This window comes from Struthio camelus, chromosome 6 (assembly GCF_040807025.1).
Source record: "Struthio camelus isolate bStrCam1 chromosome 6, bStrCam1.hap1, whole genome shotgun sequence".
Classification (NCBI taxonomy): domain Eukaryota; kingdom Metazoa; phylum Chordata; class Aves; order Struthioniformes; family Struthionidae; genus Struthio; species Struthio camelus.
In genome coordinates this window covers 8,137,319-8,156,878 of record NC_090947.1, presented here as the reverse complement: position 1 = coordinate 8,156,878, position 19,560 = coordinate 8,137,319, and the positions used below count along the sequence as shown (strand labels likewise).

Here is a 19,560-nt window from a genome sequence, read left to right as displayed (position 1 = left end):
AAAGATGTTCAGCCTGAATAAGAGAGTATTTTAAAGAGAAGAGTAGACAAGTAGTCACAAAATAAAATATGATATAATGAATTAGTGTGCTATTATAAAAGAAAGGAAAATATTATTAATTTGTGAAGCAGACAGTCATCTTTGCTACAGAATTAAAAGTGAGAGAGCTCTTATAAATGCTACCCACACGATATAACACCTCACCAAAGCTCAGCTATGAAACCAACTTATTCTGCTGATTACTGCTCTTCTAGCCATCTTTCCTGCGTGTAAAACATTAAGTCAGCCGGTTACAAAGCTATCGAATGTTTCCAGAGTGTCACTTACCAGAAGGATTTGATAACTTACAGAGAAATGAACTGTTTTGCTTTCTGATCTTGATTAAGCACTGCTGGCATACCACGTTTTATAAGAGTTTCAGATGCGATTTTTTTTTTTTTAGTTCTCGTTTTATTTCCCCCAATATTTCTACGATTTTGTCCAGCTTATTGGATCTAAGTTTTTAATCTGTATGATAGAAATAAATTAGAGCAGGTTCTGTGTTTCCATAATACAACCTAAAGCTGATTTTACCACGGGCAAAGAGAAGGCCTATTTTTAGCCACCTGTCTGGTGTATTCGTTTTGGCTCAAATGAAGAAAAGATGCCAGTGGCAAGGACTAGAGACTGTCTAGTAGGTAAGAAGACAGATGCTTAAAAAATACAAAAAGAAAAGGAGTCTTATCAGTGTTACTACAGAACTTCAGACACCTGCGCTTTCCCCAAACAGCCGCACATACAGAGAGGCCTCTGCAGTGTGGCTGATGGCCAACCGAGAGCAACTTTCAATGACTGTTTTCACAGGGAAGGAGGAGGCTGAGATACTTCTTACAGCTTCTGGTGATGCAAGTGCCCAGTGCTAAGCGCTCTGCAGGTCGGTACGTCCCAGTCCCCCCAAGCTTGCGAAGGAGACTTACTAGTTGGCACAAAAGTAAGCAGCCCTTTTGCTGGCCCATTCATCGCCAGCACAAGGAAGCCACAAACCCCCAAGTAGGGGCTCTAAAAGCAGGGCTGGGACCTGCCTAAGGTGTAGTAGGTTAGCAGGAGCCCATTTCACGTGCAGCAGGATTGGTTTATTACCTCTACAAGCAGTAGGAAGAGCAGAGCATCATGCTGCTCGTTCCAGCTTTCGCCAGGAGCTGCTGCATGACAAGGCAGAGCGATGCCCGTAAACCCCACCCACGGCGCAGCGTGATCCAACCCGATGTTACCCAGCGTTTCAAGCTCTCCCGGTTTTATCACATATCCAACCACAGGAAGGGTTCTTCTTAAAGTCCCCCCTATTGGAATCGTGTAGTTAGGTGAAAATTTCCATTTTCCTTAACAATAGTCTTGCTCCTTGTTGGAAAAAAATATAACCCAGAAGCAATCCAACCACAAAAGAAGGATACCTCAAAATGCATTCGTTTAGTCAGCATCAAGACTGTCTGGTTGCCTTAAACATGCTTTTTCAGGATTCTGGCATGGTTTTCCTCACCCTGGCAGGATAACTCTGTGCAACTGCAGTTGCACGGAGTTAGTGTCACTGGTGAAAAAGATAACTTTAATGGCTGCCCTATTTATAAAGTGTTTGTAATGAAAATAAACGGCCATCAATTATTTGCCATGACATTATTTGCCATTTTGAACAGCAAGTATTTCAGTAGTGAACTGGCTTTATTATAGCTAATAAGTAAGATTTACTTTCTTATCAATTTTATTGGTGAATACAGAAGTACTATATCGCATTTGTTTGCAAGGAAATTGCATGCATATAAATATCATACTAGAACAGAATTCATCCAGATTCTTTAATCCTAATTTTGACAGCAATCTTACATATTTGCTTTCAATCTGCAATGTATTTATATTGAAAAATGCCTTTGTCTTACCATTTCTGCTGCAAGAAGCTTGCCTGTTGCTGCTCCTGTCAACAAAAACAACTTGAAAAGTTTGGGACCTCATTTGTATCATGTGGATCTTTGAACAGAAAAGAAGTGATGTTGTCTGGGCACCCCTCACACCAGAGCAGAAAGTGAAGCAGATCACACTGAACATATTAAAGTGTTACTTTTTCAAAACAACCACCAGAAGAGCATTAAGGAGAAAAACCGTCAGTGAAGAAACTGAGAACTCTTTTTTTCAACTGTAACTTCATAACCACTAAAAAACGTTCATTAAGGTGTAAAAGCATGAGTGTGGTTAAGCTAGCTGACTATGGAACTACAAAGAAATCTCCATTTTAAAAGTAAAAGAAGGAAAGAGTAGTCAAACACTGAATAGCTAATAACCTCCTACTTCCGGGCAGTATTTGCCAGCTGACATCAGTAGGAATTCTTAATGATTCCCAGTGAAGTTTCGTCACCTACCCAAGCTCTTCCTTACTTTGGCACTTTAGCAAACACCAAACATTGTTTAACTGATTTCAGGGAACATTTTTATAAGCCGCCCCCTCCCTCTTCCCCCATTACAGCTAAGACCTTCTACCAGTAATCGTTAACTTGTTCAAACAAACCACATAGTTCCTCACCATTCCTCTTCGACATGCAATGCAAGAGTGCCCTTAACAAAGACTATTCTTTAATCAGTCATAAAAAACATTTGCACAAAATGACAACAAAGTCATTTAAATGCTGCTTATCTGTGTGTAGAAGCAGAGGAATAACTATGCCCAGGTGATGCCCAGGTACTGGCAGGAGCAGCAGAGTGTGGTGCTGTGTGTTTGTGGTTCTTTCCTCTTTCTGTGCAGCTCTAAAAACTGCTGAAGTTCTCCTCTCCCTCTCCCCCAGCCGTAAGCCTGCACTCAAAATTTACATTATGGTCCCAGGGTAATGTAGAGGCCCCACAGTCTAGGTGTAATAGGAACTAGCTCAAAATACACGTTTATTTGTTCAAGCAAGCATGCAGTTCACAAATGTCAAGAATAAATTGTTTCTGGTAAAGCATGAAGCCATCTGTACACCAGCCTTCTCTGGTTTGGATGTCATGACATAACTCTTGGCTACATGGTCTGATGCCCATTTATGCGGCCCCTTCTAGAGGCAGAGCTCTTTAGTCATGCTTCAGATTGTTCCCATTGCAGGGAAGACTGATATGTTTGGGATTTTTTTCAGGGCTTGCTCTCCAAAAGTAGCTTTTGTCCAGCAAAAGGAAGAAGCCAGTCTTACCTTCTGATCTGCAGCCCTTCCAGCTCTCACCTCACCCCCTTACACACACACTCTATGCTTTTTGGAGCTGCAAGGCTTAAAGTCAGTACATGGACCAGAAATTGTATCAAACTAGACAGGACCTGGCCAATGGGAATGTTGGTTACTGAAAAACAAGAAATTAGTCCTGGGTGAATCTTGAGCAAAGGTCAGATTGGTGGTAAGGACAGAAGCAGGTCAACATAAGTGTGCTATTGCATAGCCTAGTATTTATTGATTTTTTTTTAATGTGGTAAGGATCAGCAGAAAACAGGATAACCAAATTTTCCCTATGCACCTCAGGGCCGAACTAAGTAGTAAGCTCAAATTCACATATTTCTCAAGACTGGAGAATCTGACTATTTCACACATCAATCTCTAATGCTAAAATGATGGACCGTTTATTGCCTGCTCACAGAGTAGCCAGATGGGAGACTCTTGTCAAATGGTTTTCTGCACCCCCGACTCTGATGATTGAAAATGGCAAGGAGAAAAATTGATCAGATAAAAGAGCAGATGAAAATGAAAGTAGAATCTCTCTCTTTGTGCGTGCGTGTGTGTGTGTGCGTGCGTGTGTGTGCGTGCGTGTGTGTGCGTGCGTGTGTGTGTGTGTGTGTGTGTGTGTGTGTGTGCACGCACATGCCATTGTCTTCAGTGCGGATGAGTGTACCTGTGAATGTCCACTCAAGTGCAGCCAGAACCTTATTGTCTCTTTTTCTCAATAGGCTGACATATCTCCTGGCTGGGTAAAAGGCACCCTGAAAAGAGACTCTTCCTGAATCCCACCAGGCAGCACAGTCTCGTTATTTGGCCATCCAGGTAGGATATTTGGTTATGTTTTTAAACTCCTCGTTCTAATGAGCAGAGCTCTGAGACCAATTCCTTTAGCCTCTGCATTTCAGTTCTTCCCAGAAAAAGAGTGATGATTTCCTCTGTACTGCATTTTCTAGGAAGTATATTGACCTGCAGTGTGCTTCTTTCATATATTAGTCCTTCTGTGATTTGACAGAGAACCATATCCCACTTGCGTTTGTCAGCTTTTTTTTGTGGGATGATCATGGTAAGTTGCCCTCCAAACACCAGGGAAAAGCACAGAGCTCTGGGTCCTGGAGGGCATCACAGGGCATCAGGGGAATAGAAGATTCCTGAGATCTGGGCTCTGCACTCACTCTTCAGAGCCAGCTCCTCTATGGACCCATGGAGACCCACAATCTGTTTAGGGAGAAATGTTCCACTGACCCCACTTGCTAGAAGAGACTGCAATTAGTTAGATTTACAGCTGGCTGTGGCCGTAGGTCATGAGATTGTAGACACAGGTCCAAAGCATCCCTTCACCAAACAGGGACAAATTTGAAAACTCGCTTACCTGAGCTGCTTGTAGATTGTTTAAGAAAAGGAAGCTCTTGGACTCAAGTGTGCGCGGATTGTCGAGGAAGAGAAAAATAAGGAAAAGGTGATTCATGATTTGGAATTAAGTATGAGATTCAGCATAGCTGAGCTACTTCATGATGTGGTGGAAGAAATTGCCACAGATAATTATCCCTACTTTGGCAAGGTAAATTTATCGGCAGACATTACAGCCCATCAAGTGAATGTGTGGGCCAGATCCATTTTTGCAGGTCGAGGAACACATTTCCCTTAGCAGGCTGCACTTGAATAGGCAGCGATTCAGTCATTTTGCAGTGAAGTCAGATATGTGATCTTTGATCATTTTTTATCCCCAAAACACCAGTTTAGTGGAAAATTGGGGGAAAAATCCCAGATTGCTGTCAGAATAAAAAAGCCACTGCAGAAAAAGGATATGTCATCAGATGCTACTTTTACTTCATGCAGTACTACTGTAGGTCAACACTGAGAAAGCGGAGTTAGCGCCTACGAACAGTTTAGTTGGCGACAAATGGAGAATGTGAATGTTTATACAGCAGGAGCTGGTGCCAGATGAACAGGGGGAGAGGGGGAAAGCTAACCAAAAGAGCCAAGAGATTTGGTGTCCTGGGGGCTGATGCCCCTGCAGGAACGTGGTGCAGGGGTCTGCGGGGGTTTGGGTTCTGGGGCTACAGAGGTGCATTCACAGCTGTCAAACAGTGATAGACGCTGCCAAGTTTTTGGTTGCAAGCTGAAATTTTGATAGTGAAGAGCCAAAACAGTAGATAGTAGCTGAGAAAGCTCACATTGTTTTAAGCTGCGGGAGCTTTGTGTGTCAGCTACCGTTTAGTGAGTGAGAGTGTCAAAGAGGTGCAAAGAAAACAGGATTTGAAACTAGGACTAGCTTTTTGTATAAACACGTACAGGAGATGCAGCCAAAATCGTTACAATTACCTTCTGCAAGTAAGTAACTGCTGGAAGTGAAAAGGCGACTGGTAGCATCTCTGACCCACGTCACAGCAGCTCTAACTAGACAAATGGAAGACTCGACTGCTTTTAATGGTAGCCTCCAGGGAGGACAGCTGAGAAAGGAGCTGTTGGCATGAGCACACTGGCTCCCTCCAAAGGGCAAAAAGCAGGGTCAGAGGGTAAAGGTTCATCTTGTCATCACTGCTTTCTAACATGTAGCCACTTCCTGTTTCTTCTGAGAATGGTGAATAAGAAATGAACTTGATTTTGGGCAAAGCTTCAAGGTTTTTATTGAATGGTACATAACTAATAAACAAGATTATACACTGTCAGTATTTTCATGGAAAATAGACTCAGTTAAACACAGCAACAGACTTGTGCCTTTTGGATAGATGCTAATTTAGCATTTGTAAAACGCAAGGCCCCAGCAGAGCTGGAACATGCTCCCAGCAACAGCCTAAGAGGGCTCCTGCTGGGCAACCTTTCCCTCCAGCAGTGCTGTCAGCACTGGCTTAGATATCATCAGTTAACTCCAGCACAGCGCTGCTGGGACACGACGCCAGTGAAAGGAGCTGAGATCAGGCTTTTAGAGCCGCAGGGTCATCGGTGCCAGCCTACGGTGATGCTTCTGAGGAAACGCAGAGCACTAATGCAAGAAGTAGAACCAATAAATAGCAATGCATGGGAACAGGTCAACATTGTACATTAGTGTGCTCTTCCGCCTCTGTCCCCCAAGCCTATAGGATTAGCCTTGCAATGACACCCAAGCCTCTGTCTCAATAGTGTTTGGATTTCAGCTATCAGTAGACAAGGTGAAATTTGACAATAAGATGTTCAACTGCAACAGCAACAGGTCTTAATGCGATACATATATATATGTATATATATATATAGACTACATATTGGTACAATACAACCTAAAGAATCAATGGCCTAATGTAGCCATTTTTATGTGACAGGGTTAACCTTGAAATATTAATGCGTAAACTATTTATTCTCCTCCAAACCATAGAAGTTACAAAGAATATTTTCTCTCCTTCCCGTACACCTTTGTAATAAGAAAATTAATTTTATTTCTTTAGTTTAGGTCAATTAGCAGACTCTCCATCCCAGCTGGGAAATGGGCTCTCTCTCGCTCTCCTTGTTTCAATTAATGGTGATGTGGAATGGAATCACTTTTTTCTCTGTCTTTTCAGAAGGCATTTTCACATAAACCCCAGTAGTGAGCCTTCGTCTTCTCTGTATCTATAAAATATGGGAAGAAAGTAAAATAAGCAAGAGATCAAAGCATAAGAAGTGACTGGCACAATTTAGAGAAAAGTGCTGATTTTCCTTTCTGCTGCCTTTACTGAGTGGGTTGTATCCTAGTCACCTTTCCCTATCACCTGTCTTTGTATAAGATCCCTTGAGATTGTTGGAGGGAGAATCAGGAATTACAGGGGCCATTTGGGATAAGTTAAGAGAGTCCTGCCGTTCAGTTGACACTTGGAAGGTGCTCATGCTGCAGAGTTCAGCGCTGGCTCAAAACCATGAGTATTCAGAGCTGCCAGTTTCATTTAGCTCCTCGGGACAGGGCTGGACTGAAAAACGGGGGGCAAGGATAGTGTTTGGGTGTAAGCTTCGGCATCAGGTTTATTTCTAGCAGGCTGTGAGCACTCCGGACCCCTACTGAGAGGGGCAATCCAGGCTTGCATTTTGTATGCCCTTCTCTGTGTGCAGCCGTTTCTAGCTGTGGGAGGAGAAGTTAAAATGCTGCAAGTTACAATTCTCCCTTGTCACAAGTGGAGGACTCTGTAAGTTCGCTTGGCGCAGAGATGAGTGGCGAGGCAAGGAAAAATCAAATCCTGGGTTTTTGTGTGAATCAGTCACGTGAAATCGGAGTATGTGTGAGGACCGTTGCCTTTGGTCCCAGAAGCTCTGACTGAGGATTCCAGCCTGTTCTCACCATCCAAACCTAAACCAAGGGGCAGTCCAGCTGGTATCAGCTGACTGCTTTCTGGGGCTCTGGCAACACCCGTGAGCCAAGGCACAAGTTTAAATGGTAGGTCCAGCAAGACCTCTTGCTTTGCATTATCGTAACAGCACTGCATTACACCACTAAAAAACAGCCAGAGCATCCCAGTGGGTTTGGTCCCAGCAGCCTCCCTGTTCTTATTTCTTTCTGCTTGTCATAAGGAGGGGTATGCATGAAGGGGAATAAATGGGATGGGGCTGATTTGATGAGACTTACCGCTTTGCCTACGACAATGGCTGAGATGATGATACTGTAAAGAAAGAATCCTGAAGCAGTTGCTCCTAATACCCAGAGATAGATGGCAGTTTCTGGACAAGGTTCTGGGTCTAAAACATATCACAGAAATTATGTCATACAGTAGTCTCATAAGAAAGCCCGTACATCCCATGAACCAGCCTCTATGCTGCTCTTCTCTAGACTATGCTTTCTTAGGATACTACTAGGACTGAGCTCTGAGTCCCTGCCCACTCAGCCTCCAAGGAAAGTGAGCTTTATCTTTAGGAGAACTCTTTGCTGATTCTGCACTTACATATGTAACTGCCTGGACATACATACGCACTATGTGCTATTGCTTATGCTGCCAAGCATCCGTACATCTATAAATACATCCCAAGCCTATAGATATAGCTGCTTTAGGTGACTACAGGGAGATCTTGAAGGAATAAGAGCTATAGGATTCTCAAAGCTTGAATCAGTATTCAACCTCACTTCTTACAGACAGGACTTTGAACAGCTCTGAGGCATAATAACAACTCCCTTAATCTGGGATTAGCACAGTATTGTAAAGCTGCTTGGCTTACCAATGACATAGAGATGCGTCCCATTTCCCGTGTTCATAAAATAAGGTGGAGGGTACATCCGCTCCATCTTGCAGATGTAAAGACCAGTATCATTAGCCTGCAGGCCTGTGAGAGTGAGGGTCACGTTGTTTCGGCTAGGGCTAACATGGCACTGAATGACCTCCTCCACGCTGAACATTTTAAACTCTGTTGTGTAGGTCGAAGCACAAATCTCAGTGAACTGGTCACCCGTCTGTTTAAGCAGAGTCACTCGAATTTCCTTTGCATTCCCAATGTGCTTGTATTTGCAGACCAAGCTGGCAACTCCTTGTCTGTTGGCCAGCACCATTGCTGGCTGAGTCACTTCCATTACTGTAGGGAAGTACAGAGCATGATGGCAAATGAACTGTCAAGGAATGATCTGCAGTCGTGTGTAAACTTTTACTTGAAATCTATACAATAAGAAAGAAGTCCCACCACCTCCTATCATCCATAAGTAATTCCAAGAAATGCTGCTAAATCCTGCCAAAAAAGCTTCCAAGACCTCAGTTCACATGGGGACTGCATTAATATACTGAAAAATGCTGAAGAAGTGCTTTCATTACAGTGAATGACATTATAAATCTCAGCAGTCATTTACTGCTTAAATAATAGGTAGCTTGGCCCACCGACTGGAGCAATGGCCTGCACAGTTCAGTGCAGGATGGAAAAAAAGCTTTTAAACATATATATAAGAAAGCAAAAAAGTAGACTTCAGATGTAAGGCTGAAATTTGAGTTTTATAATTAGAAATTTAAACCACAGTCTCTGCCCGGTAGAAATGAACATGTTGACATACAGAAAGAAACAGCTTGACGTCCTGTATGGAAGACGGAACCGGAGCACCAGGGTAACCGTAAAACTGAATGGAAACCCTGTTTGCATATTTTTGTTTCTGATCTTTTTGCTCTTCATTTTTAACTAGCTATCCCAGACAAGTACTAAGAAATCCTAAGCCACCGTATAGCAACACACAGCAGAGCCTGATAAACATACTGCAAAAATATCATTACAAACCTTAAGGAAACACTAGTGTACCATGTACACGAGTACACTGGCTGCTCTTTACAACTGCTATACTCTGTACCACTATACTATGGGAAGGCAGTGACTTTTGAGTTAATAAACTGTGAAGATTCAATATTATTTGTTCAATTCCATTTGGTATCAGTGCATATTTAGGCAGGGCTTATCTTTAGCTCTGCAGTGCAAGAATTTGGGAGGGAGGGGAACAGAATCTCTCCATCCACTCAAACCTCTATCTCCACTTTATCAGCTTCCAACAATTTCACTCACAGGGCCTGATCTGACAAAATCTTTTTTCCTTCTTGAGCTTCTCTGAATCCTGCCCGGCATCTCTAGAGATGCTGCTGCCCTGAAGTCTCTGGTTTTCCAGATCCCTCGCAGTGCCCCAAGGCACTGTTCCCAGACTGCGCTATGGAGAGGTCCCATGTCACCTCCCTCTCCCTGCTGTACCCGCTCCCTGTCCTGCAAAGAGGTGAAACTGAGAAAATGTAGACACCCCCAGCTACCTTGCCTCCTTCATCTACCCACCTTCGGCAATGGCAGTGGCTGTGCAGAGAAAGCCCACGGTGACCAATACTGAGAGCATTCCAGCGCTGGGACGGATGCTGAAAGGGACGAAGGTGGCTGATGCCTTCAGACTTTAAGCCAAACTGGAACTCTCGGAAGGACTGGAAAAAAGATGACACCTTTCAGGATACTGAATCTTCGAAATGTTTGAACCCACACAGAATCAGTGTGTATATATATAGCTTTGATCCCAGATGCTGTACCTGAAAGTAATATGAAGCTTTGTTTTGGTTTTACGAGAAAGGAAGTAGTGGGTTTGATTAGTACGTGCATTGTTAACCTCAAACAGCATGAACAAAAACAACTATTCAGCAGATGGAAAATATATATTCAATCTGAAACTGCCATCAATTCTGCTTTAAGAATTGGGGGAGGAAAAGTAATCATCCAATAAAGCAGTTCAGGCCCTCTGGTGCTGCCGGCTTTCATAGTCATAGCATTTAATATGTTAGCAATCATCAGGTATTTCCTAGTAGGACAACGCATAGACAACTGTATTTCTGCCTAATACGACACAGTGAATGAGTGCAAGCTAGCCTTTTTGTGGAGGACTTCCCTCCGCCCCCATTTCTTTGCTTGTTTTAATTTTAGTGCTTTTGATGTTTCAAAACTGCTGTCCCCTTCAAAAAACTAATTACAACTGCAATGGCCTCATCTTTTCAGAACAGCAATGTAACCTGAATCGTAACCCAGCTTCTTTAGTTTTTCCTCTTTCCAGAAAAAAATAAAATCTATCTAGGTTTATAGCTAATGACTTACACATCTCTACAATACTTTCCCTACCTACAGACTTTTCTGTCTAAGTGCCTTGACATCAACAGATGAAAAATATCATTGCAGGAGCTTTGATTATTACTATCTCTGCTTAGAGCACCTGCTTCATTTCAGATCTCAGTGAAACAGTTTTCATCCAGTGACCTCTTAAAAGTCATGTAAGGTCTGAAAATTGTCTTGCTGTTTTAAGTGATGGGCTGTCACATCCACGAATCAGTGAGTAAAGAATTTTATAAATATGAAGTTACACTGAAGGTCATCATTTATTTTTTTCCCCTTTTGAGAAGTTCCTTTAGAAGATGCACCATCACGTATGCATGTAGGTCTAATAGATTGCAAAGACCTACTTTTGAACTGTGGCCTAGAAAAACTAATAACATTAGTTCTTGAGTGGTAGCCTGCCCAGTTCGAAGATACAAGATAAATATTTGATTTTGAAATCATATAAATACATAATTACATAAATGAATTTACTGCTTCCTTATTTAGATGATGCAACAATTTTCTGTAATGACAGATTCATAGCCAGAATTCAAAAGAGAACTGGAGATAAATAAAAATTAGGCTATAAGAAAGCAAAAACTGCATCCAAATAACAATTCAAACCCATATTGTATTACTGGTTAGGCAAGCTTAAATCAATTTTAATATTAAATGTAATATGAAATAAATACTATTGCAACATCACATACCAGAATATCTGTGAGATTTATGGCATGAAATTACTAGCCTATGCTTGACATTTTCATATCTAGAATAATAACCAAATTATCTGTCCTGTATATATTTTTGGCTTGGGTTTTGTATGCAGTTAAACAAATGATGCATTCCAGTCTCATCAACCAGAAAGTCGTCTCTTGATAATTGATTGAGACTGCATATTGGTGGTGCAATTAACCATTAAACATTTGCAAAGGATTGCCCTATAAAACTCAGTACTCACTGCCCCAGATACCCGAAGTTGTCTGATAGAGTTAGAATGAGAGGTCTCCACAGAACAGAGACTGCTCTGGCAAACACTGTATTTCCAATGTTACCCACCGTATTTCCTGACTGGATCATTTTCAGGATTCCCTTTCAGATCTACCACTCCTTCTTTTTAACCTTGTTTCTCCTGAAAAGCCTCATGTTTTGATGACTACTCTTCTACGTAAAGCCCAATGTGTCTCGCTGTGGATTCTCCTGGAGTTGTCTCTCTCTCTCCTTCTAGCTAGGGCAGCCTGAGGTGAGCCCAGAGCGTCCCCCCTCCAAAGGATATAGATTGCCTTCCTGTGGCACCCTCTCTCCTTGCTAATCAGACTTGGGACCTTGTGTTAGAGTATGTAGGTACCAGACTGCTGATGTAGTAGGATAGAGATCTTGTTCCAGCAAAGATCACTGCTCTGACCCTTCCTGGCTCAGTCATGGTATGCAACAACAAAGGGTTTTGGCGAATAAATGAGTTCCTCACCCCACCCGAATGAGATCCACACCAATGCCTGGGAGGGCTTTGCTCTCTGCTGTGCCCTCCGATAACTGTCCTTCAGCAGATGAAGACTCTCTGGACTTCTGCTCGGTCCACCTTCTCGATATGCCACAGACATGCTTTGCAGACTGCAGCCACAGGACCGATCCTGCTTCGTTACTGGTTCTTCTTACCTGTGTAGTCCAGAATCTTCCTGCCCTAACTTCCCCATCTTGTGAACTTTCTTTCTTCCCCCCCCTTTCTTCTTCATGACTGGAACTCTTGACACAGGGCCTAGGGCCAGGGCCAGGGAATGGGTCATGGAAGAGCCCTTCCTTTGACTTTGGGATTCAGAAAGTCTTTCCCAGGTTATTCCTCAGGCTGTCTCCAACAGCCTGGGCTTTGCACTTGCCACATCCAAAAGCTCAGTGTAAGACATATCTTTCTTTCAAAGCACATACTCTACCTTCATGTATCGTAGTACTCTCCTCTCTGTTCTTAGGGGTTGTGTAAATCCCCAGGTCACAGGAAACCTTTATACTCCACATGTGCTACCATAGCTAACAGTATCAGAGCAGCAGAGGGGACTGAGGGCCTCGCAACGCTAAGCTTCAGTGTCTTAAACTAAAGAATGAGCTTAGGAGCTGTCCTGGTTTCACGGCCTCTGTGAACCTAGCATGGAGGGACATACAGTTTATGCTGAACACTGGACTACACTACTGTGATTAGTCATATTGCTAGCAAGTTAAATAACTAGATTTCTCATGTAGGTTTCTTTGTCGTTTTGGGTTAGTCTCTCTCATTTTAGTGATTTGAATTGCTTTTCTTCATTGCATGCTTGTTAGGGCAAACTCTCCTGCTGATACCCTCTCAGAATTCCCACTGCAAAATGTTATTATTACTCACAAATTTAATTTCACGCTTTAAAGAAAAATTGCCTCACCCTGACCATGTTTTTTTCTTCTGTGACAGGAACTTTAAAAAAAATTGCTTGGTGAATTGCTTAAGATGTAATGGGGAGAAGAGAAGTTTAACATTTGCATAAGTATCTGGTTTCAGGATATTTTGTTAAACTCAGAATGTGAGATCATGTCTTATTATGTTAAACAGTTCACGTTTTTACCATGTTAGTTTGCCACAAACCTATTGGGGTTTTGAAATGCCTTGTCATTTGAAAAAAAAATCCAGACCTCTAAGTGGTATGGCTGAAGAAAAAATCTTTTCTACAAAACAATAGGTAAAGAGAAAAGGAAATAACACAGTGGCTGGAAAAATATTGTTTCATTACCATTAAAGGACTAAAACCTGATCAGTGTAAGTAGGGCCCTAGATATGACCAAGTTTGGTGGATCAGTCCTCGTTCCTGAAGGAACCACAATTCACATCACAAAACCACTGATTAAGTCTCTGAGAAATGTGGCCTTTCTGTCAGCCTCTAGCCTGGATCTACAGGTGCTGCTCTCTAGTCCTAAGCCCGTGCCCTCAGTCTAGCCTCAGCAAAGAAGACGAGTGGAGGCGGGGGCAGCCTCTGACTAACCGAGGAATTCTCCTTTCGGCACTTCTCAGGGGTCATGGGGTTGTTTCTCTGGGCCACTTCGAAGAAGTGCGGACCAGCAGATCGTCCAGAAGGATTTGAGGTGCAGGTGGTTGTGTGAGAGGCTTGTTTTTTCCTTTGTGCCTACAGTTGCTGGTCCTTTTTAAAGTCCAGGCTTCGTTACCCCTCCTGATATTGAAGCCACAGTCCTGTAAAGTTAATTACATCTGACAGTCTTTCCTGAAATACAGGGCATTCAAGTTGTCTAACACAAAGAGAAGCTTGCCTCCCAGTTTCCCAGGCTGGCCGTTCCCAGTTAGCATTGAAGGTCTGCATTGTATCCCCTGTATCCCCTATCTTGCTGGTTTGCTACACGTTGTTTGCAGTAGTACCTACCCGCCCCAGTAGGAACCAGGACCGCAGTCTATTTAAAGTGTGAATGTATTGCCCCCTTCCCATGCTCCAGGCAACTTACAGTCAAAATATAGGATCTGAGACCACAGGGAAAGAGATACAGACAGAAGTCTGTAGAGCTAATAAAGAGGGCTAAATAGGGCTAGTTAAGTCTCCGATTATTAATTAAAGTCCCTAAAAAAAAATTATGGCCAGCATTTAAAACCACAAGATTAAAGCAGGACTCTTGGAAAAACCTAGGATTAAACCTTGTTATTTAATGTTTATCAAGCAAAGGACTGAAAGAAGTTTACATATAGGAGATAGTGCTCCAACTCCGTGGACATACACAGAATCTAGATATTTGAAAGGTGGGAGACCTGACAAAGCAAGGCATGTTCCCAAGCTCCCAGCGGGAGTTCGGCTCCCTTCCAAGGAACGGCACCGACCATTTCAAGCACTTCTCTGAAATGATGACAAGTAGGTAATGAAGATCAGCCTTGTTCGCCAAAGGCTGGAGGCCATTTCTGAAGAGTGAATAAGGGGTGATAGGTAGGATGGGATGGGCTGGAAAATGAAGTGAAGGAAGGAAACTTAATATAAGTAATATAAGAGAAGAGGAGGAGCCAGCGGGGAGACACAGAGAGAATGACAAGGTGTTCAAAGTGATAGTTCACAGTCACATTTTGAATGCACAGCAGTGAGCCAAGGTTTGTCAAGGCCAGGGAAGAGAGTGTTTCAGCAATCAAAAGGTGAACTGGGATCACAGGCAAAAGCGTTTAAATGTATTTTGTCACATTCACCCATATCCACAGTCAGTCTGACTTGCCTGTGCAGTGATCGGATCTCAGAACTGCAACGCAGGTATCCTCCTCTTCCCAGGGGCACACCGAGTTTGGGAACAGAAGCTGCAAAGCCTGGAGTGCCTGAGAGACACCTTCAGCAAGGAAATCTCGGAGGGCTTTTGACAAGATGGAATTAAGGAAAGGAGAATGCCGAGAGGGAAAAGGACGTTTTAGGGAGGAATCTGAGTGGCTGGATGATTAGTGAAGGGCTGTATGTAGCTTTTCAGTGATTTCAGATGTGAATGTTAGGCTGTGAATGAAGCATATTCCCAGAGAAAACCTGCCCAGAAAACACTGAAGGACAAAAGCACATTTTAGCAGAATCCAGGTCGTGCACCACCTGCATGCCCTTCAGTGCTGCTCTTTACAGTTTGCATGCCAGAGCAAGGGGGTCTGGAACCACAGCACTGAGGGGTGGGAACCACCCCTGCTGCTTCTGAATCACTCCTTGCTCTACCCTCACCACACTTTTCTGCTTCCCACACCGTCTCCTGGCCTCTTTCATTGCAGTTCTATCCACAACAACCATGGAATGAATAGCGGCTTTGTTATAGGTTGTTGTGTTGTTGCCTGTCAGGGTCTGTTCCTGGGAATTGCCTCTAAGATCTGTTGGGGTCGTGTCATGATGTATGGAAGTGATATGCTTGATCTGTTTGCCTTTGGTCCATGGACCATTACATGTTACTGGAAGTTTACAGTGATATGTGCAAGGCTTGCAAGTTTGTATTATAATATGTGATAAATCATAGGCTGAAGGCCCTGGAAGACAGAGATAAGGGATTTCTGGCAGAGGGTTGTATAATAAATCCCAGGCTTTGCAAGAACCCTCTTGTTTTTCCAGTGTAGCAGTTGCACAAAAAAACCCATCACCCTGTAACCAGGGTGTAACCCAGACCCCTCTGCAAGTGGGATGCTGCAGTGAAGCACTGGGTTTGTGGTTGCCATCATGTGAGTCAGCAAACTAAAAGCAGCTCCTATTCCTTCCAGAAAATTATCAGCTGCAGGATTTTTTGTTCAACCCACTCTTCACCACAGAATCTGATCTCATGTACAAAGCCTTACCCTTGCAGCAGTGACAACTCGAACTCCCTTTGCCTTCCCTGCACGCCAAGGAAGTACCTGCAAGTACCTCCAAGTGCTTGAAACAACATCTCTGGAGCCTAGCAATTCCCCTTTCCCAAAGTCCTCACTGGGGCTGAGTGTGAAACTGAAAAATCGAGGTGTCAAGAGAGGCCGGACTTGCAAGGGGAGGCTGAGTCTTTCGTTAGCCAAACTGATAGTTTGAAAAAGCTGACAAGCTTCTGCCTCTCTCAGAAGCTCTTTCTTACTACACCTGCTTACTGAAAGGTAGCTGCTCCCAGCAAGCTTTTGTCTCTCTCATGTTCTTAGACAAGCACATCTGTAACAACCGAATGTCAGGGTAGCTAACTTGCCCTCCTGGTCATTCGAGTTGAGCACCGGTTAATCCCCTGCTGTAGAGTCCCCGATTGCCGTGAGCATCCAACTGGTATGCTTCTTCCCAGCTCCAGCTGCCCCCCACCAGCAGCACCTGCAAAGCTCGCTAGGAAATCCTACACTGCCAAACTCAGAGCCAGCTTCCCAAAGAGTTCCTAATGTTTGGGCCACAGGGATAGTGGATACCAGAAAGTATCATACTGGGTAGTTTGGCTGGTGTCTGTGCTAGGGAGGAAGGGGAGAAGCAAAGCGGTTTGCAAAGGCTGTGTGTTTCTAGGGGGGACAGAATTTATGAAACAGGGCTGCAAAAACAGTAAGGGGGGGGGAAGGAGGATGGGCTTATGAGTAACACAGCACTTGGGGAATTTTTCTTTCAGAAAGCAGTGAGATTATATCTGGTGCATGCAAAGAAAACAGATGTGTTGGATGGGGCCCAATGAAAATCAAGTCCTACACTTGGGGGGAAATGTTTTGAATTTTGTAATTTTGATGAAATGTTGAAGGAAAAGGGGAAATTTTTGAGAAAATGCATGTATATCTTTTCCTAAAGCTTTTTTCCAGCCCCCACAAACAGCATTTTTCATTTTTAAATCATCAGTTCTTTTGCAAAGAAAACAAAGGTATCTTAGACATTGTCAAAAATTACATGTTTGCCATTGTTCTGCCTAGAGCTGCTACCAGGTAAAAAGAGAAAAACGTGAAGGAAACCCTTCACAGCAAGAGGAACTGCAGATAGGCAGAGCTTTCTTGAGAAAGTTTCACTTCCTAAGGTTTTTCGCTATGTTTGCTCATTTAAATGGCCATTGTATTAACCCACTTTTTATGAGATTTTCAAATGTCAGCAACCAACTGATGTCTCATAAAAGAAAAGGCGTAAAGTCGAAGGCCCGGTTCTTGTTACTGTAAGGACTTGACAGCATCAACAAAGCGTGCTGCCGCAGCCTCGTGAGCGGCGTTGCTGCAACACGACCTTCGCTGCAGTGGGTGTGATTGCATCGGTGCAGCCGTTTCGGTTTCTGTGGCCTGTTTTGGGGTTAACTATTGCCAGAGGTCACGATTCCAGGGAAATAACTGGTAACTCCACGGTGAGGCCTTTGGGCTGGAGGAGGGCGGCAGGAGCCGGGCTCCCTCCGTGCCTGTTCCTCCGTTCATTCAGTCGCTTTTGCTTGTAAAGACCTTCCGCACCCAAACGTTCACGATAGGAGAGGGTGAAATAGTCCTGCATATACTTTAATTTCAAGAAAAAAAAAACTTCAAAGTTTCCAATAAAACTGCTCTTTGCAACATTTTCCAAATTAAAAGCTTTGATATTTCTTATTCAAAGCAACATTTTCTTTCAAAAATCCCCTTTATTTTCAAATATTCAAAATATATTTAAATAGCCACCATTGAAGGGAAGCTTTAAAATTTTTTAGGAACAAATGTCTCATTTGAACCTTCCAAATTATTATTTGTTTTACTTTTCGATTCACCAAAAAAAAATCAAATTTTTTCCTTTCAATCTGATTGAAATGAGTCCTGCTAACTTTCCAAATTTGCCAACGCAACAAAAAAAAAAAATTAATTATTCGTTGCGTTCCAATGAACACCTTTCATAAAGCTTCTGCATTATGCAAACTAATCGCCTTCTGGGAAATAGGTGCAGAGCACTTTATGGTACAGGCTTGCAATGTGACTCAATGCACCCTCCTCGCTCATCTGATTATTCAGACTTTTGCCTCGTCTATGGCTTTTGGCTCGTTTCCCCTCTACTGCCACCATCAGTCAATCTCCTCTCTTTTTCCTTTGCTCACCAGAAGATAACTCTTTATCTTCTGCGGTATCAGACAGAGCCGTCCTGTGAGGCGACCGCAGCTGGCAGGACAGCAGCGGTGCGACGCGTTTGCTCCCGAAGGCGCTCGTAGGCTGGTCCGCGCTCTGCCAGCGGCAGCAGAAAGGCCGCCGGGCCGGCGCCTCCCCGCACCTCAAGGCCAGCGCGGGGACGCGGGGCTTGGCCCACGGCCGCTTCCCCCCGCGCCTCGAGCGATCTCCGGTGGCCCCGGCAGGGCGGGAGGCTCCTCTCGGAGGTCCGGCCTTGCCGGTGAGCGGTGAGAGAGGCAGCAGACACAGGAGCTGCCCAGATGGCGGGACCGGAAGCAGAGGGCAGCATGGAGAAGCTTTGTTTGCTGCCCCCGCTTGCTGCCAGCCCTCTCTCCCTCCGTTTCACACCTCGGCGTACACCAAGCGTGCAGCTACGGCCCCAGCGAGCGCGGTGGGAAGCGAAGGCTGCCAGCCTCCTCCTCACAGGTAACCGATGCTCTCCTGAAGTGAATCACAGTCTCTCCCTCGCCGGCAGCTGCTGTGAAGCAGGACCCTGGCCTCCTTCACCCTCGTACTGCCGGGCCCTTCAGCTAACCCTGAAGAGGAACGCATGCACCCCTTGCCGCCAGTACTGCTGCTCGCAGGGTGCGCCTCTAGCGCCGGGGTCCCTTTCTGCACTCCCCGCTCCGCCGCAGCACCAGCTTGGCCCACGTTTGGCACTTGTACCGTCCTCAGCACCCCAGCGAGTGCGAGCGCTCCTCGCGGCCCTCCCGGCTCCGTCTTGGCTCTGAAGTGGCCGGCAGCCACGCGCCCGCAGTGCACACAGCGATCCCTTTGCCCCGCGCTTTCGGGGACTGGCTCCTTTTTTAGCTAAGCTGTGCGTGCTGTTCCTGGGGTCTGCTTTGTAAACTTGAGCAAGCGCCCGTAGTTTCTTCAAGGCTTTTGCCCAGTAATGTGGTTTTATGGCAAATCCCGTAAAGGCCAAGGCTAGAGTTTGCACCCGCCGACCTGTGTTACATCTGTAGTGGTTGTTTCCATAATTGTTGGCCATTTTTCCCCCTTGATAGCTGGAAGTTTTCTCCAAGAGTATCTGCCTAAAGGGACCATCATCCACTTAGCAGGAAAAGGAGGGCAGATAGCAAAGTATTTTTTTTCCTGAGGATAGATCCATTCTTTAATCGCAGTGCCACGAAGAGCTGCAGCCCTTGCAGAGCTGGCAGGATAAGGGCTTAGCTAAGGGCATCTCGTCTTCTGAGCTGTTTGTGCTCGTTTCAGGCACGTTGCGAGGCCCCGTCAGTCAACACGGCCGTGTGGGGAAGCGCCGGCGTTTTGTAGTCGCCGTGTTACGTGTGG

At 44.4% G+C, this 19,560-nt stretch overlaps 1 protein-coding gene across 1 annotated transcript; it reads right to left on the bottom strand.

Annotated features, from left to right (window-relative positions):
* Positions 1-6,586: 6,586 nt before the first annotated feature.
* Positions 6,587-10,129, bottom strand: CTLA4 (cytotoxic T-lymphocyte associated protein 4). The gene is made up of 4 exons (XM_009688627.2): positions 9,924-10,129; positions 8,352-8,702; positions 7,768-7,877; positions 6,587-6,782 (listed from the first exon to the last, which is right to left on the bottom strand). The coding sequence occupies exons 1-4, from the start codon at positions 9,979-9,981 to the stop codon at positions 6,684-6,686; spliced, it is 618 nt and encodes a 205-aa protein (XP_009686922.1). The 5' UTR covers positions 9,982-10,129; the 3' UTR covers positions 6,587-6,683.
* Between the last annotated feature and the right edge of the window lie 9,431 nt (positions 10,130-19,560).